The following is a 16,046-nucleotide window of genomic DNA, read 5'->3' as shown; positions in this document are numbered from 1 at the left end:
AATAATAATAATGTGTTTCAGTGTTAATCTGCAAAATTGTATTATTCGCCTACCTCCTCATGCCTTTTGCACACATTGGATATAGACTGCCCATTTGTTTTTCTACTGTGTTATTGACTTGTTAATTGTTTATTCCATGTGTAACTCTGTGTTGTCTGTTCACACTGCTATGCTTTATCTTGGCCAGGTCGCAGTTGCAAATGAGAACTTGTTCTCAACTAGCCTACCTGGTTAAATAAAGGTGAAATAAAAAAATAAATAAAAAATGTTATACAAACAATTGGCATATTCTTGCTGGGGGTGTATATAAACAGATTTTAACTAGATGTAATGTTGCTAAAATGCTGTCAGTTCCACTTTAAATAGAACCATGAGGAAACCTGTAGGAAACGTTCTGCTGAAGGTCTGAACTCCCCCAAGAAGAACGTTGCTTCTTAACGTTCTCTGATCTATTTGAGGACATTCCTAGAACATTACCAAAATGTTAATGAAATGTTACCATGTTTGAACTTTTAGGAAACCTTCTGTTACAGTAATGAAATACCAAGAAAATAATATGATTTTGCCAAGTTCCTTAAATGTGCTGAGTGCGCTCCAAAGCCAATAAATTATCCTGCACCATTTCCAGAAAGTTGTAGCAAGGTTGTATGCAAAAGAACTATACTCTCACCAAGATCTAATAAACATATGGTTCTCAGAACATTGTGTGTGCTAGCTACTGAAACATGACATGACTGTCCAGAATCATTCCACTTCAAAAAGCACAGAAAAATATGATTTTGATACACCATCTCAGATTGTTCATATAATTAATTAGCATTCCTGCAACATTATTTTGTTGAAAACAATTTTATCTCAGAGAACTTATGCTAATTATTTGCACCCAAATTTCTCATTTTAATTGATAGGATTCAGATAATATTCAATAAATATAGTATCCAAAATCCAATTTGGACCAAACTTTTTCCTACCAATGAGTAAGACATGAGGAAACAGTCCTCTATATTTGTCAGGTAGTATGTAGCTGTGGCTTGGAGTATTGTTGCTCCATAGTATGTAAGTTATTCCCTGTGAATCTGGTGTTTTTTTCTCCCCTATTCAGATACATTATTTCCCATAAAGTAATGTGAAAGTACTCTATTTTGACCACTAGATGTCGCTGTTCCTGCTATACCGCCACACACTTATCAATTTTTCTTTACTTTTGTTTATTGTATAGATCACAACATGTATTTTTTTGCAAAATTGTGTAGATAAAACAATAGATTTGGCTCATTATGAAAATAAATTGTGGTCATCCTCACAATTCAAGCCTGTCCTCAATGAAAGCGATGATCAGATGGGAAGGCCATCCCTTAACACAAAGATGAATTGACTCCTGTATTGAATCAAACCTTTTCATTTACTCTGCTTTCCTCCCCACTCTGTCTTCTTCATTCAGACTGTCTTTTCAATAGCTTGCTGTGCTCCAACCAAATACACTAATGTCACCCTGGGCCTATCAGTCTGTCTGTAGGAGCATCTAGCATCACCATGGTGATGCTGTGTTGTTGAATCTGAGATGTAAAACACAATTTCAGAAAGGGATACAATACATTATTAATATTATTATTAGGGTGGAAGGAGGGAGAGAGACAAGAGAGGGAGGTGGAGAAAGAGAGAGGTGGAGAAAGAGAGAGAGGAGGAGGTGGAGAAAGAGAGAGGGGGAGGTGGAGAAAGAGAGAGAGAGAGGGAGAGAGAGGAGGAGGAGAAAGAGAGAGAGCAAGAGGTGGAGAAAGGAGGTGGAGAAAGAAAGAGGGACAGGTAGAGAGAGGAGGTGGAGACAAGAGAGGAGGTGGAGAAAGAAAGAGGGACAAGAGAGGAGGAGGTGGAGAAAGAGAGAGAGGGGGAGAGACAAGAGAGGAGGAGGTGGAGAAAGAGAAAGAGGAGGTGGAGAAAGAGAGAGAGGGAGAGAGACAAGAGAGGAGGAGGTGGAGAAAGAGAAAGAGAAGGAGAGACAAGAGAGGGGGTGAGACAAGAGAGGGGGAGGGACAAGAGAGGGGGAGGGACAAGAGGTGGAGGAGGAGAAAGAGAGAGAGGAAGAGAGACAAGAGGGGGAGGTGGAGAAAGAGGGGAGGTGGAGAAAGAGATAGATTGAGAAAGAAAAAGAGATAGAATAGAGAGGTCACAATACTGTGTAATTCCAGATGGGTGGTCACACCTTATTAATCTGCTCTGTCTAATTCCAGATGTGGAGTCACACCTCATTAACCTGCTCTGTGTCATTCCAGATGTGTAGTCACACCTCATTAACCTGTTCTGTGTAATTCCAGATGGGTACTCACACCTCATTAATCTGCTCTGTGTCATTCCAGATGGGTGGTCACACCTCATTAACCTGCTCTGTGTAATTCCAGATGGGTAGTCACACCTCATTAACCTGCTCTGTGTAATTCCAGATGGGTGGTCACACCTCATTAACTTGCTCTGTGTAATTCCAGACGGGTTGTCACACCTCATTAACCTGCTCTGTGTAATTCCAGATGGGTCGTCACACCTCATTAACCTGCTCTGTGTAATTCCAGATGGGTGGTCACACCTCATTAACCTGCTCTGTGTAATTCCAGATGGGTGGTCACACCTCATTAAACTGCTCTGTGTAATTCCAGATGGGTGGTCACACCTCATTAAACTGCTCTGTGTAATTCCAGATGGGTGGTCACACCTCATTAAACTGCTCTGTGTAATTCCAGATGGGTGGTCACACCTCATTAACCTGCTCTGTGTAATTCCAGATGGGTCGTCACACCTCATTAACCTGCTCTGTGTAATTCCAGATGGGTGGTCACACCTCATTAACCTGCTCTGTGTAATTCCAGATGGGTGGTCACACCTCATTAAACTGCTCTGTGTAATTCCAGATGGGTGGTCACACCTCATTAAACTGCTCTGTGTAATTCCAGATGGGTGGTCACACCTCATTAAACTGCTCTGTAATTCCAGATGGGTGGTCACACCTCATTAAACTTCTGTGTAATTCCAGATGGGTGGTCACACCTCATTAAACTGCTCTGTGTAATTCCAGATGGGTGGTCACACCTCATTAACCTGCTCTGTGTAATTCAGACACCTCATTAACCTGCTCTGTGTAATTCCAGATGGGTGGTCACACCTCATTAACCTGCTCTGTGTAATTCCAGATGGGTGGTCACACCTCATTAAACTGCTCTGTGTAATTCCAGATGGGTGGTCACACCTCATTAAACTGCTCTGTGTAATTCCAGATGGGTGGTCACACCTCATTAACCTGCTCTGTGTAATTCCAGATGGGTTGTCACACCTCATTAAACTGCTCTGTGTAATTCCAGATGGGTGGTCACACCTCATTAAACTGCTCTGTGTAATTCCAGATGGGTGGTCACACCTCATTAAACTGCTCTGTGTAATTCCAGATGGGTGGTCACACCTCATTAACCTGCTCTGTGTAATTCCAGATGGGTCGTCACACCTCATTAACCTGCTCTGTGTAATTCCAGATGGGTGGTCACACCTCATTAACCTGCTCTGTGTAATTCCAGATGGGTTGTCACACCTCATTAACGTGCTCTGTGTAATTCCAGATGGCTACCCGAGAGATGAGATGATTTACAAGTGGAGGAAGAACTCTGTGGAGACATCCGACCAGAGGTCCTGGAGACTCTATCAGTTTGACTTCATGGGCCTACGCAACACCTCACACATAGTCAAGACAACAGCAGGTAAGGTTGTCTACCGTTAGTGTTATATTTGGTAATAATGAATTTTAATGAATGTTCTGAGTCATGCATAAAGATGTTAACTGATACCCTGTCTCCTGCTGGTCACTATCTCTCTATCCCTCTAAACTGACATCTCTTGCAGAGTTTACCCTTAGCAATTCGTAAGAGTAAGAGGCCCAGCCAGAGCCCGGACTTAAACTTGATCGAACATCTCTGGAGAGACCTGAAAATAGCTGTGCAGCAATGCTCCCCGTCAAACCTGACAGAGCTTGAGAGGATTTGCAGAGAAGAATGGGAGAAACTCCCCAAATACACAGACTGTTGTCCTCCCCATTCGGTAGCAACTTCTCCAACACCCGATTTAATCTATTTGACTTTTCTCCGCATTGAGGAACAATCTCCTTTTGACTCCAAAATTCCATTGAACTTTTATAGACTCTTCAGCAGAAACCCTTAAATTATTGTGAAGATAACTTTTCACGAGCTCTGGTCCTTGCATAATTGCGCAACCACAGTTTTTTTGTGCTTTCAAGACAAAAGGGAACTCAATAAAAATACAAATACATCTTCAGGTTGGAAAGTCTGAGCTTTAGAAAGATGCAGAGTTTCAGACTTTGAATTCAGAGTTGGATGACCATTCAAAATGATTTTTCCAGTCAGAGTGTGTTTGTTTCCCCTGAGTTCTTAGTTGTCTTGAACGCACTGAAGTCTGAAGTCAGAGATTTCTGAGTTCCCAGTTGTTTTGAACACAGCATTTCTGTTGCACGTAAGCTCCCTACATCATCACTACAAGCGCTACGTTATTCGCCAGACACTCTACACGCCCACATTCTGGATACACCAAGCACAGAGAGTGACTGGTCAAACCGTCAATGGAAAGGCAAAAGCGAAATGCTCAGAGAGAGATAGAGAGATAAAAACATACAAAACCCCTCCCCCTGAGTGAAATTAAAAAAGCATGACCCTCCTCCATTTTCGTCTGGTTAATAATTGTGTAAATTTCAATATTTTCCAAGCATAATTTTTTCTGTTTTTCCCTCCAACTCAGACCACTCCCATATTCTTGCTAGAGAAATTGTTCTTTGCTAAGACGCAAAAAAAGCCATTTTACCATTTTAATTTAGAACAATAAAGTAACTTTTGAGAAACAAAATGGCTGCATTGGATCTTTGAATAGATTTGTTGGTTCTAATACTGTCATGGTTTCAGTCCATGTTGGTTCTACTACTGTCATGGTTTCAGTCCATGTTGGATCTACTACTGTCATGGTTTCAGTCCATGTTGGTTCTACTACTGTCATGGTTTCAGTCCATGTTGGATCTACTACTGTCATGGTTTCAGTCCATGTTGGATCTACTACTGTCATGGTTTCAGTCCGTGTTGGATCTACTACTGTCATGGTTTCAGTCCATGTTGGATCTACTACTGTCATGGTTTCAGTCCATGTTGGATCTACTACTGTCATGGTTTCAGTCCATGTTGGATCTACTACTGTCATGGTTTCAGTCCATGTTGGTTCTACTACTGTCATGGTTTCAGTCCATGTTGGATCTACTACTGTCATGGTTTCAGTCCATGTTGGATCTACTACTGTCATGGTTTCAGTCCGTGTTGGATCTACTACTGTCATGGTTTCAGTCCATGTTGGATCTACTACTGTCATGGTTTCAGTCCATGTTGGTTCTACTACTGTCATGGTTTCAGTCCATGTTGGTTCTACTACTGTCATGGTTTCAGTCCATGTTGGATCTACTACTGTCATGGTTTCAGTCCATGTTGGATCTACTACTGTCATGGTTTCAGTCCATGTTGAATCTACTACTGTCATGGTTTCAGTCCATGTTGGATCTACTACTGTCATGGTTTCAGTCCATGTTGGATCTACTAGTGTCATGGTTTCAGTCCATGTTGGATCTACTACTGTCATGGTTTCAGTCCATGTTGGATCTACTACTGTCATGGTTTCAGTCCATGTTGGATCTACTACTGTCATGGTTTCAGTCCATGTTGGTTCTACTACTGTCATGGTTTCAGTCCATGTTGGATCTATTACTGTCATGGTTTCAGTCCATGTTGGTTCTACTACTGTCATGGTTTCAGTCCATGTTGGATCTACTACTGTCATGGTTTCAGTCCATGTTGGATCTACTACTGTCATCGTTTCAGTCCGTGTTGGTTTTACTCCTGTGGACTTTCTAGTCCATGCTGTTTCTACTGCTGTGGCCTGTTCTAGTCAATGCTGGGTCTCTCACTGGACAGGTGATAAGGTCCAAGCAATGCAGTCGGTTTTAAACCTCTCCCCTCCCCAGGTAATAGGGTTCAAGCCATTCAGTCCATGTTCTTCTCCTCTCCTCTCCCCAGGTGATGAGGTCCAAGCCATTCAGTCCATGTTCTCCTCTTCTCCCCAGGTGATGAGGTCCAAGCCATTCAGTCCATGTTCTCCTCTCCTCTCCCCAGGTGATGAGGTCCAAGCCATTCAGTCCATGTTCTCCTCTCCCCAGGTGATTACATAGTGATGACAGTGTTATTTGACCTGAGCAGAAGGATGGGCTACTTCACCATCCAGACCTACATCCCCTGTATCCTCACCGTGGTGCTCTCCTGGGTCTCCTTCTGGATCAAGAAAGACGCCACACCAGCCAGAACAGCTCTAGGTATGCGAACCTCACCGAGCGGTTTTACCTACTTTTACTAGGTTATACTTCTAGGTCCTTAGCCTGGGTACCAGTCTGTTTATGCCACCATGCCACTCCTTGTCATGACAAACATTTGAGGAGTGGCATGAGTTTACAGAACAAGCTGGCGCCCAGCCTCTAGGTCTTACAATGCATGATGATGCCTGCAGGCTTTACTGAAGTAGTGTTGCCCTTAACAAATATCTAGTACATGTACAACTGTGAAATACTGAAGGATTTAATTATTTGGCATTCCAGTAATTTCTGTATTTTTTTCGTGAAAGGATTACACATCTAGGATTTAACTTTATAATCTTTATATCATGATTCAGTGAATTCAGATATGCTTGGAAGTCAGTGAAATACTTGGGTATATCGATAGCTGTTTATGCTTTGACTGTTACATTAAGTAAGGAACTTTGACCCCAGCCTACATGAAATTCTTTGTAGGGCAACAAATCTTCAAACCCAGCAAGTACTGGCCTTAAATACAATGTTAACTCATCAAGTTGAGTCAGACAAACATTCTAAAATTTGGGTTATGATCAGTTTAGGCATACTTTATACTTTTAGAGTAGGCTAGCTAGGAAGACCACAGTAGTGGGGCATACTTTATAGAGTAGGCTAGCTAGGAAGCTAGGAAGACCACGGTAGTGGGGCATACTTTATAGAGTAGGCTAGCTAGGAAGACCACAGTAGTGAGGCATACTTTATAGAGTAGGCTAGCTAGGAAGACCACGGTAGTGGGGCATACTTACTCCCGAGTGGCGCAGCATCTCAATGCTTGGGACGTCACTACAGACACCCTGGTTCGAATTCAGGCTGTATCACAATCGGCCGTGATTGTGAGTCCCATAGGGCGGCGTGAGATTGTCCCAGCATTGTCTGGGTTTGGCCGGTGTAGGCCGTGATTGGGAGTCTCATATTGTCCCAGCGTTGTCTGGGTTTGGACGGTGTAGGCCGTGATTGGGAGTCTCATATTGTCTGGGTTTGGACGGTGTAGGCCGTGATTGGGAGTCTCATATTGTCCCAGCGTTGTCTGGGTTTGGACGGTGTAGGCCGTGATTGGGAGTCTCATATTGTCCCAGCGTTGTCTGGGTTTGGACGGTTTTTCGCGTAATTGGGAGTCTCATATTGTCCGGGTTTGGTCGGTGTAGGCCGTGATTGGGAGTCTCATATTGCTCCAGTTTCAACTGTTCTGCCTTACTATTATTCAACCATGCTGGTCATTTATGAACATTTGAACATCTTGGCCACGTTCTGTTATAATCTCCACCTGGCACAGCCAGAAGAGGACTGGCCACCCCACATATGCTCTCTCTAATTCTCTCTTTCTTTCTCTCTCTCGGAGGACCTGAGCCCTAGGACCGTGCCCCAGGACTACCTGACATGATGGCTCCTTGCTGTCCCCAGTCCATCTGACTGTGCTGCTGCTCCAGTTTCAACTGTTCTGCCTTATTATTATTTGACCATGCTGGTCATTTATGAACATTTGAACATCTTGGTCATGTTCTGTTATAATCTCTACCCGGCACAGCCAGAAGAGGACTGGCCACCCCACATAGCCCGGTTCCTCTCTAGGTTTCTTCCTAGGTTTTGGCCTTTCTAGGGAGTTTTTCCTAGCCACCGTGCTTTTACACCTGCATTGTTTGCTGTTTGGGGTTTTAGGCTGGGTTTCTGTACAGCACTTTGAGATATCAGCTGATGTACGAAGGGCTATATAAATAAATTTGATTTGATTTGATATTGTCCCAGCGTTGTCTGGGTTTGGACGGTGTAGGCCGTGATTGGGAGTCTCATATTGTCCCAGCGTTGTCTGGGTTTGGCCGGTGTAGGCCGTGATTGGGAGTCCCATATTGTCCACGCGTTGTCCGGGTTTGGCCAGTGTAGGCCGTGATTGGGAGTCTCATATTGTCCCAGCGTTGTCTGAGTTTGGATGGTGTAGGCCGTGATTGGGAGTCCCATATTGTTCCAGCGTTGTCCGGGTTTGGCCAATGTAGGCCGTGATTGGGAGTCTCATATTGTCCGGGTTTGGCCAGTGTAGGCCATGATTGTAAATAAGAATTAGTTCTTAACTGACAGGTCTACATACATTTACATTACATTTAAGTCATTTAGCAGACGCTCTTATCCAGAGCGACTTACATAAATAAAGGTTAAATAAAAGTTACATATAAATACATTTACAGAGTAGATTAGCTACTGTAGGTAGACCACGGTAGTCTAACGTATTTTTATCAAGTAAACTAGCTAGTAATCGATCTTCCATGTTGCGACACTGAGTGTGTCTGCCTGCCTGTTACAAACGGGCCCAGTTAACAATAAGCAAAATATATAATGCTAATTATTCCCTGGCTTCATCTACTGCATAGCTCCAGTTCCATCAGATATACAGTGGGGCAAAAAAGTATTTAGTCAGCCACCAATTGTGCAAGTTCTCCCACTTAAAAATATGAGAGAGGCCTGTAATTTTCATCATAGGTACACTTCAACTATGACTGACAAAATGAAAAAAGAAATCCAGAAAATCACATTGTAGGATTTTTAATGAATTTATTTGCAAATGATGGTGTAGTTATACCTAACACTTCCTCTACATGTGCTTCCAAGGGTATTACAGTCAACAATAACACATGTAGTCTACAGGTTATTTAAACATATTTATATTTCACCTTTATTTAACCAGGTAGGCCAGTTGAGAACAAGTTCTCATTTACAACTGCGACCTGGCCAAGAAAAAGCAAAGCAATTCGACAAAAACAACACAGAGTTACACATGGAGTAAAACAAAACATACAGTCGAAAAAGTCTATATACCTGCGTGTGCAAATGAGGTAAGATAAGGGAGGTAAAGGCAATAAATAGGCCATAGTGGCAAAATAATTGCAACATACCAATGTAGCTAGTCTACCTCAAAACAAATGTTAGCTACTGCTAGCTACTGTTAGCTACTGCTCCATGATCCACTTGACTTTAATCTTCTTTTCCTGCTTGCTTTATTTTAATGGATGGACACGTTTTAAAGTTTAGGTGGCTAATGAACACCAAGGAGGGTTATCTTAACATTTACCACATTTCCTAAGTTTGAAAATGATTTGCTAGGGGATAGCTAAGATAGTCGACATGTTTCAGCTAGCTAAGCTACCTAGCTTGACGAAGTGGTAACAGTGCGTGGTACCTTGCTATCACATCAGTCCTATGACAGTTACCGGGCATAAGATGTTGATTTATCTGTGGCCAATGGTCAACTAGCCTTCTTGGGAGAGGGCACTTCTACTGTAAATCAATGGAGCACTAAAGATTGGCTTTTGCTGGCCAGCTCTCTCAGCAGGTACTGCTGTGACATAGTGTCCCCATGAATGACAGCACCCTGAGCCAATCACGCACAATCAGAGAAGATCAATGACACCTCGCTCTAATTTCTCTGTCTGCCTCTCCACCACAGAATGCACTGAGCGAAGGCTTGAACAGCTGCATTAGGAAGCTGCTTTACTCTACAAAAATGTAGCTAAACAACAATGCATTGGGAAAAGGACCACATATTGGTATTACATCAAGCTATTTATGTATTAAATTAAATTGTTTGCTTACTGATATGATATATTGTTGTGATATGAAATAACAGAATAGCATGCAAAATATCCTCAATATTGGTGTTACTGAGCTGTGTTGATGAGTAGGTCAGTCTCTCAGCTTGCAGCCATGTTGCTTCTCTTCTTTCATAATGCTTTCTTACCTTTTCTTTCCTTGAACTGCCTCCTCTCCATTAGTTAATATGCAGTCCTGTGGAACGTTCTGGTTACTGCCTCCTCTCCATTAGTTAATATGCAGTCCTGTAGAACGTTCTGGTTACTGCCTCCTCTCCATTAGTTCATGTGCAGTCCGTGGAACGTTCTGGTTACTGCCTCCTCTCCATTAGTTAATATGCAGTCCTGTGGAACGTTCTGGTCACTGCCTCCTCTCCATTAGTTAATATGCAGTCCTGTAGAACGTTCTGGTTACTGCCTCCTCTCCATTAGTTAATATGCAGTCCTGTAGAACGTTCTGGTTACTGCCTCCTCTCCATTAGTTCATGTGCAGTCCTGTGGAACGTTCTGGTTACTGCCTCCTCTCCATTAGTTAATATGCAGTCCTGTAGAACGTTCTGGTCACTGCCTCCTCTCCATTAGTTAATATGCAGTCCTGTAGAACGTTCTGGTTACTGCCTCCTCTCCATTAGTTAATATGCAGTCCTGTAGAACGTTCTGGTTACTGCCTCCTCTCCATTAGTTAATATGCAGTCCTGTGGAACGTTCTGGTCACTGCCTCCTCTCCATTAGTTAATATGCAGTCCTGTAGAACGTTCTGGTTACTGCCTCCTCTCCATTAGTTAATATGCAGTCCTGTAGAACGTTCTGGTTACTGCCTCCTCTCCATTAGTTCATGTGCAGTCCTGTGGAACGTTCTGGTCACTGCCTCCTCTCCATTAGTTAATATGCAGTCCTGTAGAACGTTCTGGTCACTGCCTCCTCTCCATTAGTTAATATGCAGTCCTGTGGAACGTTCTGGTTACTGCCTCCTCTCCATTAGTTAATATGCAGTCCTGTAGAACGTTCTGGTTACTGCCTCCTCTCCATTAGTTCATGTGCAGTCCGTGGAACGTTCTGGTCACTGCCTCCTCTCCATTAGTTAATATGCAGTCCTGTAGAACGTTCTGGTCACTGCCTCCTCTCCATTAGTTCATGTGCAGTCCGTGGAACGTTCTGGTTACTGCCTCCTCTCCATTAGTTCATGTGCAGTCCGTGGAACGTTCTGGTCACTGCCTCCTCTCCATTAGTTAATATGCAGTCCTGTAGAACGTTCTGGTTACTGCCTCCTCTCCATTAGTTCATGTGCAGTCCTGTAGAACGTTCTGGTTACTGCCTCCTCTCCATTAGTTCATGTGCAGTCCTGTAGAACGTTCTGGTTACTGCCTCCTCTCCATTAGTTAATATGCAGTCCAGTGGAACGTTCTGGTTACTGCCGCCTCTCCATTAGTTCATGTGAAGAACGTTCTGGTCACTGCCTCCTCTCCATTAGTTAATATGCAGTCCTGTGGAACGTTCTGGTTACTGCCTCCTCTCCATTAGTTCATGTGCAGTCCTGTAGAACGTTCTGGTTACTGCCTCCTCTCCATTAGTTAATATGCAGTCCTGTGGAACGTTCTGGTTACTGCCTCCTCTCCATTAGTTAATATGCAGTCCTGTAGAACGTTCTGGTTACTGCCTCCTCTCCATTAGTTAATATGCAGTCCTGTGGAACGTTCTGGTCACTGCCTCCTCTCCATTAGTTAATATGCAGTCCTGTAGAACGTTCTGGTCACTGCCTCCTCTCCATTAGTTCATGTGCAGTCCGTGGAACGTTCTGGTTACTGCCTCCTCTCCATTAGTTCATGTGCAGTCCGTGGAACGTTCTGGTCACTGCCTCCTCTCCATTAGTTAATATGCAGTCCTGTGGAACGTTCTGGTTACTGCCTCCTCTCCATTAGTTAATATGCAGTCCTGTAGAACGTTCTGGTTACTGCCTCCTCTCCATTAGTTAATATGCAGTCCTGTAGAACGTTCTGGTTACTGCCTCCTCTCCATTAGTTAATATGCAGTCCTGTAGAACGTTCTGGTTACTGCCTCCTCTCCATTAGTTAATATGCAGTCCTGTGGAACGTTCTGGTTACTGCCTCCTCTCCATTAGTTAATATGCAGTCCTGTAGAACGTTCTGGTTACTGCCTCCTCTCCATTAGTTAATATGCAGTCCTGTAGAACGTTCTGGTTACTGCCTCCTCTCCATTAGTTAATATGCAGTCCTGTAGAACGTTCTGGTCACTGCCTCCTCTCCATTAGTTAATATGCAGTCCTGTAGAACGTTCTGGTTACTGCCTCCTCTCCATTAGTTAATATGCAGTCCTGTAGAACGTTCTGGTTACTGCCTCCTCTCCATTAGTTAATATGCAGTCCTGTGGAACGGTCTGGTTACTGCCTCCTCTCCATTAGTTAATATGCAGTCCTGTAGAACGTTCTGGTTACTGCCTCCTCTCCATTAGTTCATGTGCAGTCCTGTAGAACGTTCTGGTTACTGCCTCCTCTCCATTAGTTAATATGCAGTCCTGTAGAACGTTCTGGTTACTGCCTCCTCTCCATTAGTTAATATGCAGTCCTGTAGAACGTTCTGGTTACTGCCTCCTCTCCATTAGTTAATATGCAGTCCTGTAGAACGTTCTGGTCACTGCCTCCTCTCCATTAGTTAATATGCAGTCCTGTAGAACGTTCTGGTCACTGCCTCCTCTCCATTAGTTAATATGCAGTCCTGTAGAACGTTCTGGTTAAGCCTCCTCTCCATTAGTTAATATGCAGTCCTGTAGAACGAGTTACTGCCTCCTCTCCATTAGTTAATATGCAGTCCTGTAGAACGTTCTGGTTACTGCCTCCTCTCCATTAGTTAATATGCAGTCCTGTAGAACGTTCTGGTTACTGCCTCCTCTCCATTAGTTAATATGCAGTCCTGTAGAACGTTCTGGTTACTGCCTCCTCTCCATTAGTTAATATGCAGTCCTGTGGAACGTTCTGGTTACTGCCTCCTCTCCATTAGTTAATATGCAGTCCTGTGGAACGTTCTGGTTACTGCCTCCTCTCCATTAGTTCATGTGCAGTCCTGTAGAACGTTCTGGTTACTGCCTCCTCTCCATTAGTTAATATGCAGTCCGTGGAACGTTCTGGTTACTGCCTCCTCTCCATTAGTTAATATGCAGTCCTGTAGAACGTTCTGGTTACTGCCTCCTCTCCATTAGTTAATATGCAGTCCGTGGAACGTTCTGGTTACTGCCTCCTCTCCATTAGTTAATATGCAGTCCGTGGAACGTTCTGGTTACTGCCTCCTCTCCATTAGTTAATATGCAGTCCGTGGAACGTTCTGGTTACTGCCTCCTCTCCATTAGTTAATATGCAGTCCTGTAGAACGTTCTGGTTACTGCCTCCTCTCCATTAGTTAATATGCAGTCCGTGGAACGTTCTGGTTACTGCCTCCTCTCCATTAGTTAATATGCAGTCCGTGGAACGTTCTGGTTACTGCCTCCTCTCCATTAGTTAATATGCAGTCCTGTAGAACGTTCTGGTCACTGCCTCCTCTCCATTAGTTAATATGCAGTCCGTGGAACGTTCTGGTTACTGCCTCCTCTCCATTAGTTCATGTGCAGTCCGTGGAACGTTCTGGTCACTGCCTCCTCTCCATTAGTTAATATGCAGTCCTGTAGAACGTTCTGGTTACTGCCTCCTCTCCATTAGTTAATATGCAGTCCTGTAGAACGTTCTGGTTACAGCCTCCTCTCCATTAGTTAATATGCAGTCCTGTAGAACGTTCTGGTTACTGCCTCCTCTCCATTAGTTAATATGCAGTCCGTGGAACGTTCTGGTTACTGCCTCCTCTCCATTAGTTCATGTGCAGTCCGTGGAACGTTCTGGTTACTGCCTCCTCTCCATTAGTTAATATGCAGTCCTGTGGAACGGTCTGGTTACTGCCTCCTCTCCATTAGTTCATGTGCAGTCCGTGGAACGTTCAGGTTACTGCCTCCTCTCCATTAGTTCATGTGCAGTCCGTGGAACGTTCTGGTTACTGCCTCCTCTCCATTAGTTAATATGCAGTCCTGTGGAATATTATAGTGAAGGTAAAGTAGTACACAGCGTTGTACAAGATCTTCAGTTTCTTGGCAATTTCTCTCATGGAAAAGCCTTCATTTCTCAAAACAAGAATAGACTGATGAGTTTCAGAAAAAAAATATTTGTTTCTGGCCATTTTGAGCCTGTAATTGAACCCACAAATGCTGATGCTCCAGACACTCTAAAGTCTAAAGAAGGACAGTTTTATTCCTTCTTTAATAATCAGAACAACAGTTTTCAGCTGTGCTAACTCAATTGCAAAATCAATTAGCCTTTTAAAATGATAAACTTGGATTAACTAACACAACACAGTAGTGATGGTTGCTGAAAATGGGCCTCTGTAGATATTCCATTTGAAACAATCTGCCGTTTCTAACTACAATGGTCATTTACAACATTAACAAGGTCTACACTGTATTTCTGATCAATTCGATGTTATTTTAGTAGACCGAAAATGTGCTTTTCTTTTCAAAAACAAGAACATTTTTAAGTGTCCCCAAACTTTTGAACGGTAGTGTATATCAAAGAATTGGCGAGGGCACTAGAACAGTCTGCAGCACAGGGCCTCACCCTACTAGAATCTGAAGTCAAATGTCTGCTGTTTGCTGATGATCTGGTGCTTCTGTCACCAACCAAGGAGGGCCTACAGCAGCACCTAGATCTTCGAGCACAGATTCTGTCAGACCTGGGCCCTGACAGTAAAACTCAGTAAGACAAAAATCATGTTTTTTTCTAAAATTATCCAGTTGCCAGGACCACAAAAACAAATTCAATCTACACACCGTTGCCCTAGAGCACACAAAACTATGAATACCACAGCCAAAACATCAGAGCCACAGGTAACTTCCACAAAGCTGTGAACGATCTGAGAGACAAGGCAAGCAGGGCCTTCTATGCCATCACTACGAACATAAAATTCGACATACCAATGAGGATCTGGCAAAAAATAGTTGAATCAGTTGTATAACTCAATACCCTTTATGGTTGTGAGGTTTTGGGGTCCGTTCACCAACCAAGAATTGACTAAATGGGACAAACACCAAATTGAGACTCTGCATGCAGAATTCTGCAAAAATATCCTCAGTTTACAATGTAAAACACCAAATAATGCATGCAGAGCAGAATTAGGCCAATATCTGTTCATGATCGAAATCCAGAAAATAGACGTTAAATTCTATAACCACCTAAAAGGAAGTGATTCCCAAACCTTCCATAACAAAGCCATCACCTACAGAAAGATGAACCTGGAGAAGAGTCCCCTAAGCAAGCTGGTCCTGGAGCTCTGTTCACAAACACAAACAGACCCCAACAGAGCCCCAGGACAGCAGCACAATTGGACCCAACCAAACCATGAGTAAACAAAAAGATAATTACTTGACACATTGTAAAGAATTTTCCCTAAATAACAGAGCAAAATAAAAATGCTATTTCGCCTAAACAGAGAGTACACAGTGACCAAATATTAAGGAACGCTTTGGCTACAGTCCCAGCTTTGACTGTATATACAGACTCAGTGATCATAGCCTTGCTATTGAGAGATGCCGCCATAGGCAGACCTGGCTCTCAAGAGAAGACAGGCTATGTGCAGACTCCGTGATCATAGCCTTGCTATTGAGAGATGCTGCCGTAGGCAGACATGGCTCTCAAGAGAAGACAGGCTATGTGCACACTGCCCACAAAATGAGGTGGAAACTGATCTGCACTTCCTAACCTCCTGCCAAATGTATGACCATATTAGAGACATTTATTTCCCCCAGATTATACAGATCCACAAAGAATTCTAAAACAAACCTGATTTTGATAAACTCCCATATCTACTGGGTGAAATACCACAGTGTGCCATCACAGCAGCAAGATGTGTGACCTGTTGCCACAAGAAAAGGGCAACCAGTGAAGAACAAACACCATTGTAAATACAACCCATATTTATGCTTATTTATTTTCCCTTTTGTACTTTAACTATGTGCAC

The 16,046-nt window shown here is 43.2% G+C and overlaps 1 protein-coding gene across 1 annotated transcript in view; it reads left to right on the top strand.

Annotated features, from left to right (window-relative positions):
• The window catches only part of LOC123997395 (gamma-aminobutyric acid receptor subunit gamma-3), a 299,209-nt gene that overhangs the window by 251,152 nt on the left and 32,011 nt on the right, over positions 1 to 16,046 (top strand). The window contains exons 6-7 of the mRNA XM_046301574.1: positions 3,600 to 3,737; positions 6,239 to 6,391. Coding sequence (XP_046157530.1) covers positions 3,600 to 3,737; positions 6,239 to 6,391 — 291 coding nt within the window. The remainder of the gene's footprint in view (positions 1 to 3,599; positions 3,738 to 6,238; positions 6,392 to 16,046) is intronic.

The sequence above is a fragment of the Oncorhynchus gorbuscha genome, linkage group LG15, assembly GCF_021184085.1.
Source record: "Oncorhynchus gorbuscha isolate QuinsamMale2020 ecotype Even-year linkage group LG15, OgorEven_v1.0, whole genome shotgun sequence".
NCBI classification, from domain to species: Eukaryota; Metazoa; Chordata; class Actinopteri; order Salmoniformes; family Salmonidae; genus Oncorhynchus; species Oncorhynchus gorbuscha.
Note: the sequence above shows the minus strand (reverse complement) of the source record. Positions and strands in the feature narration are given on the sequence as shown.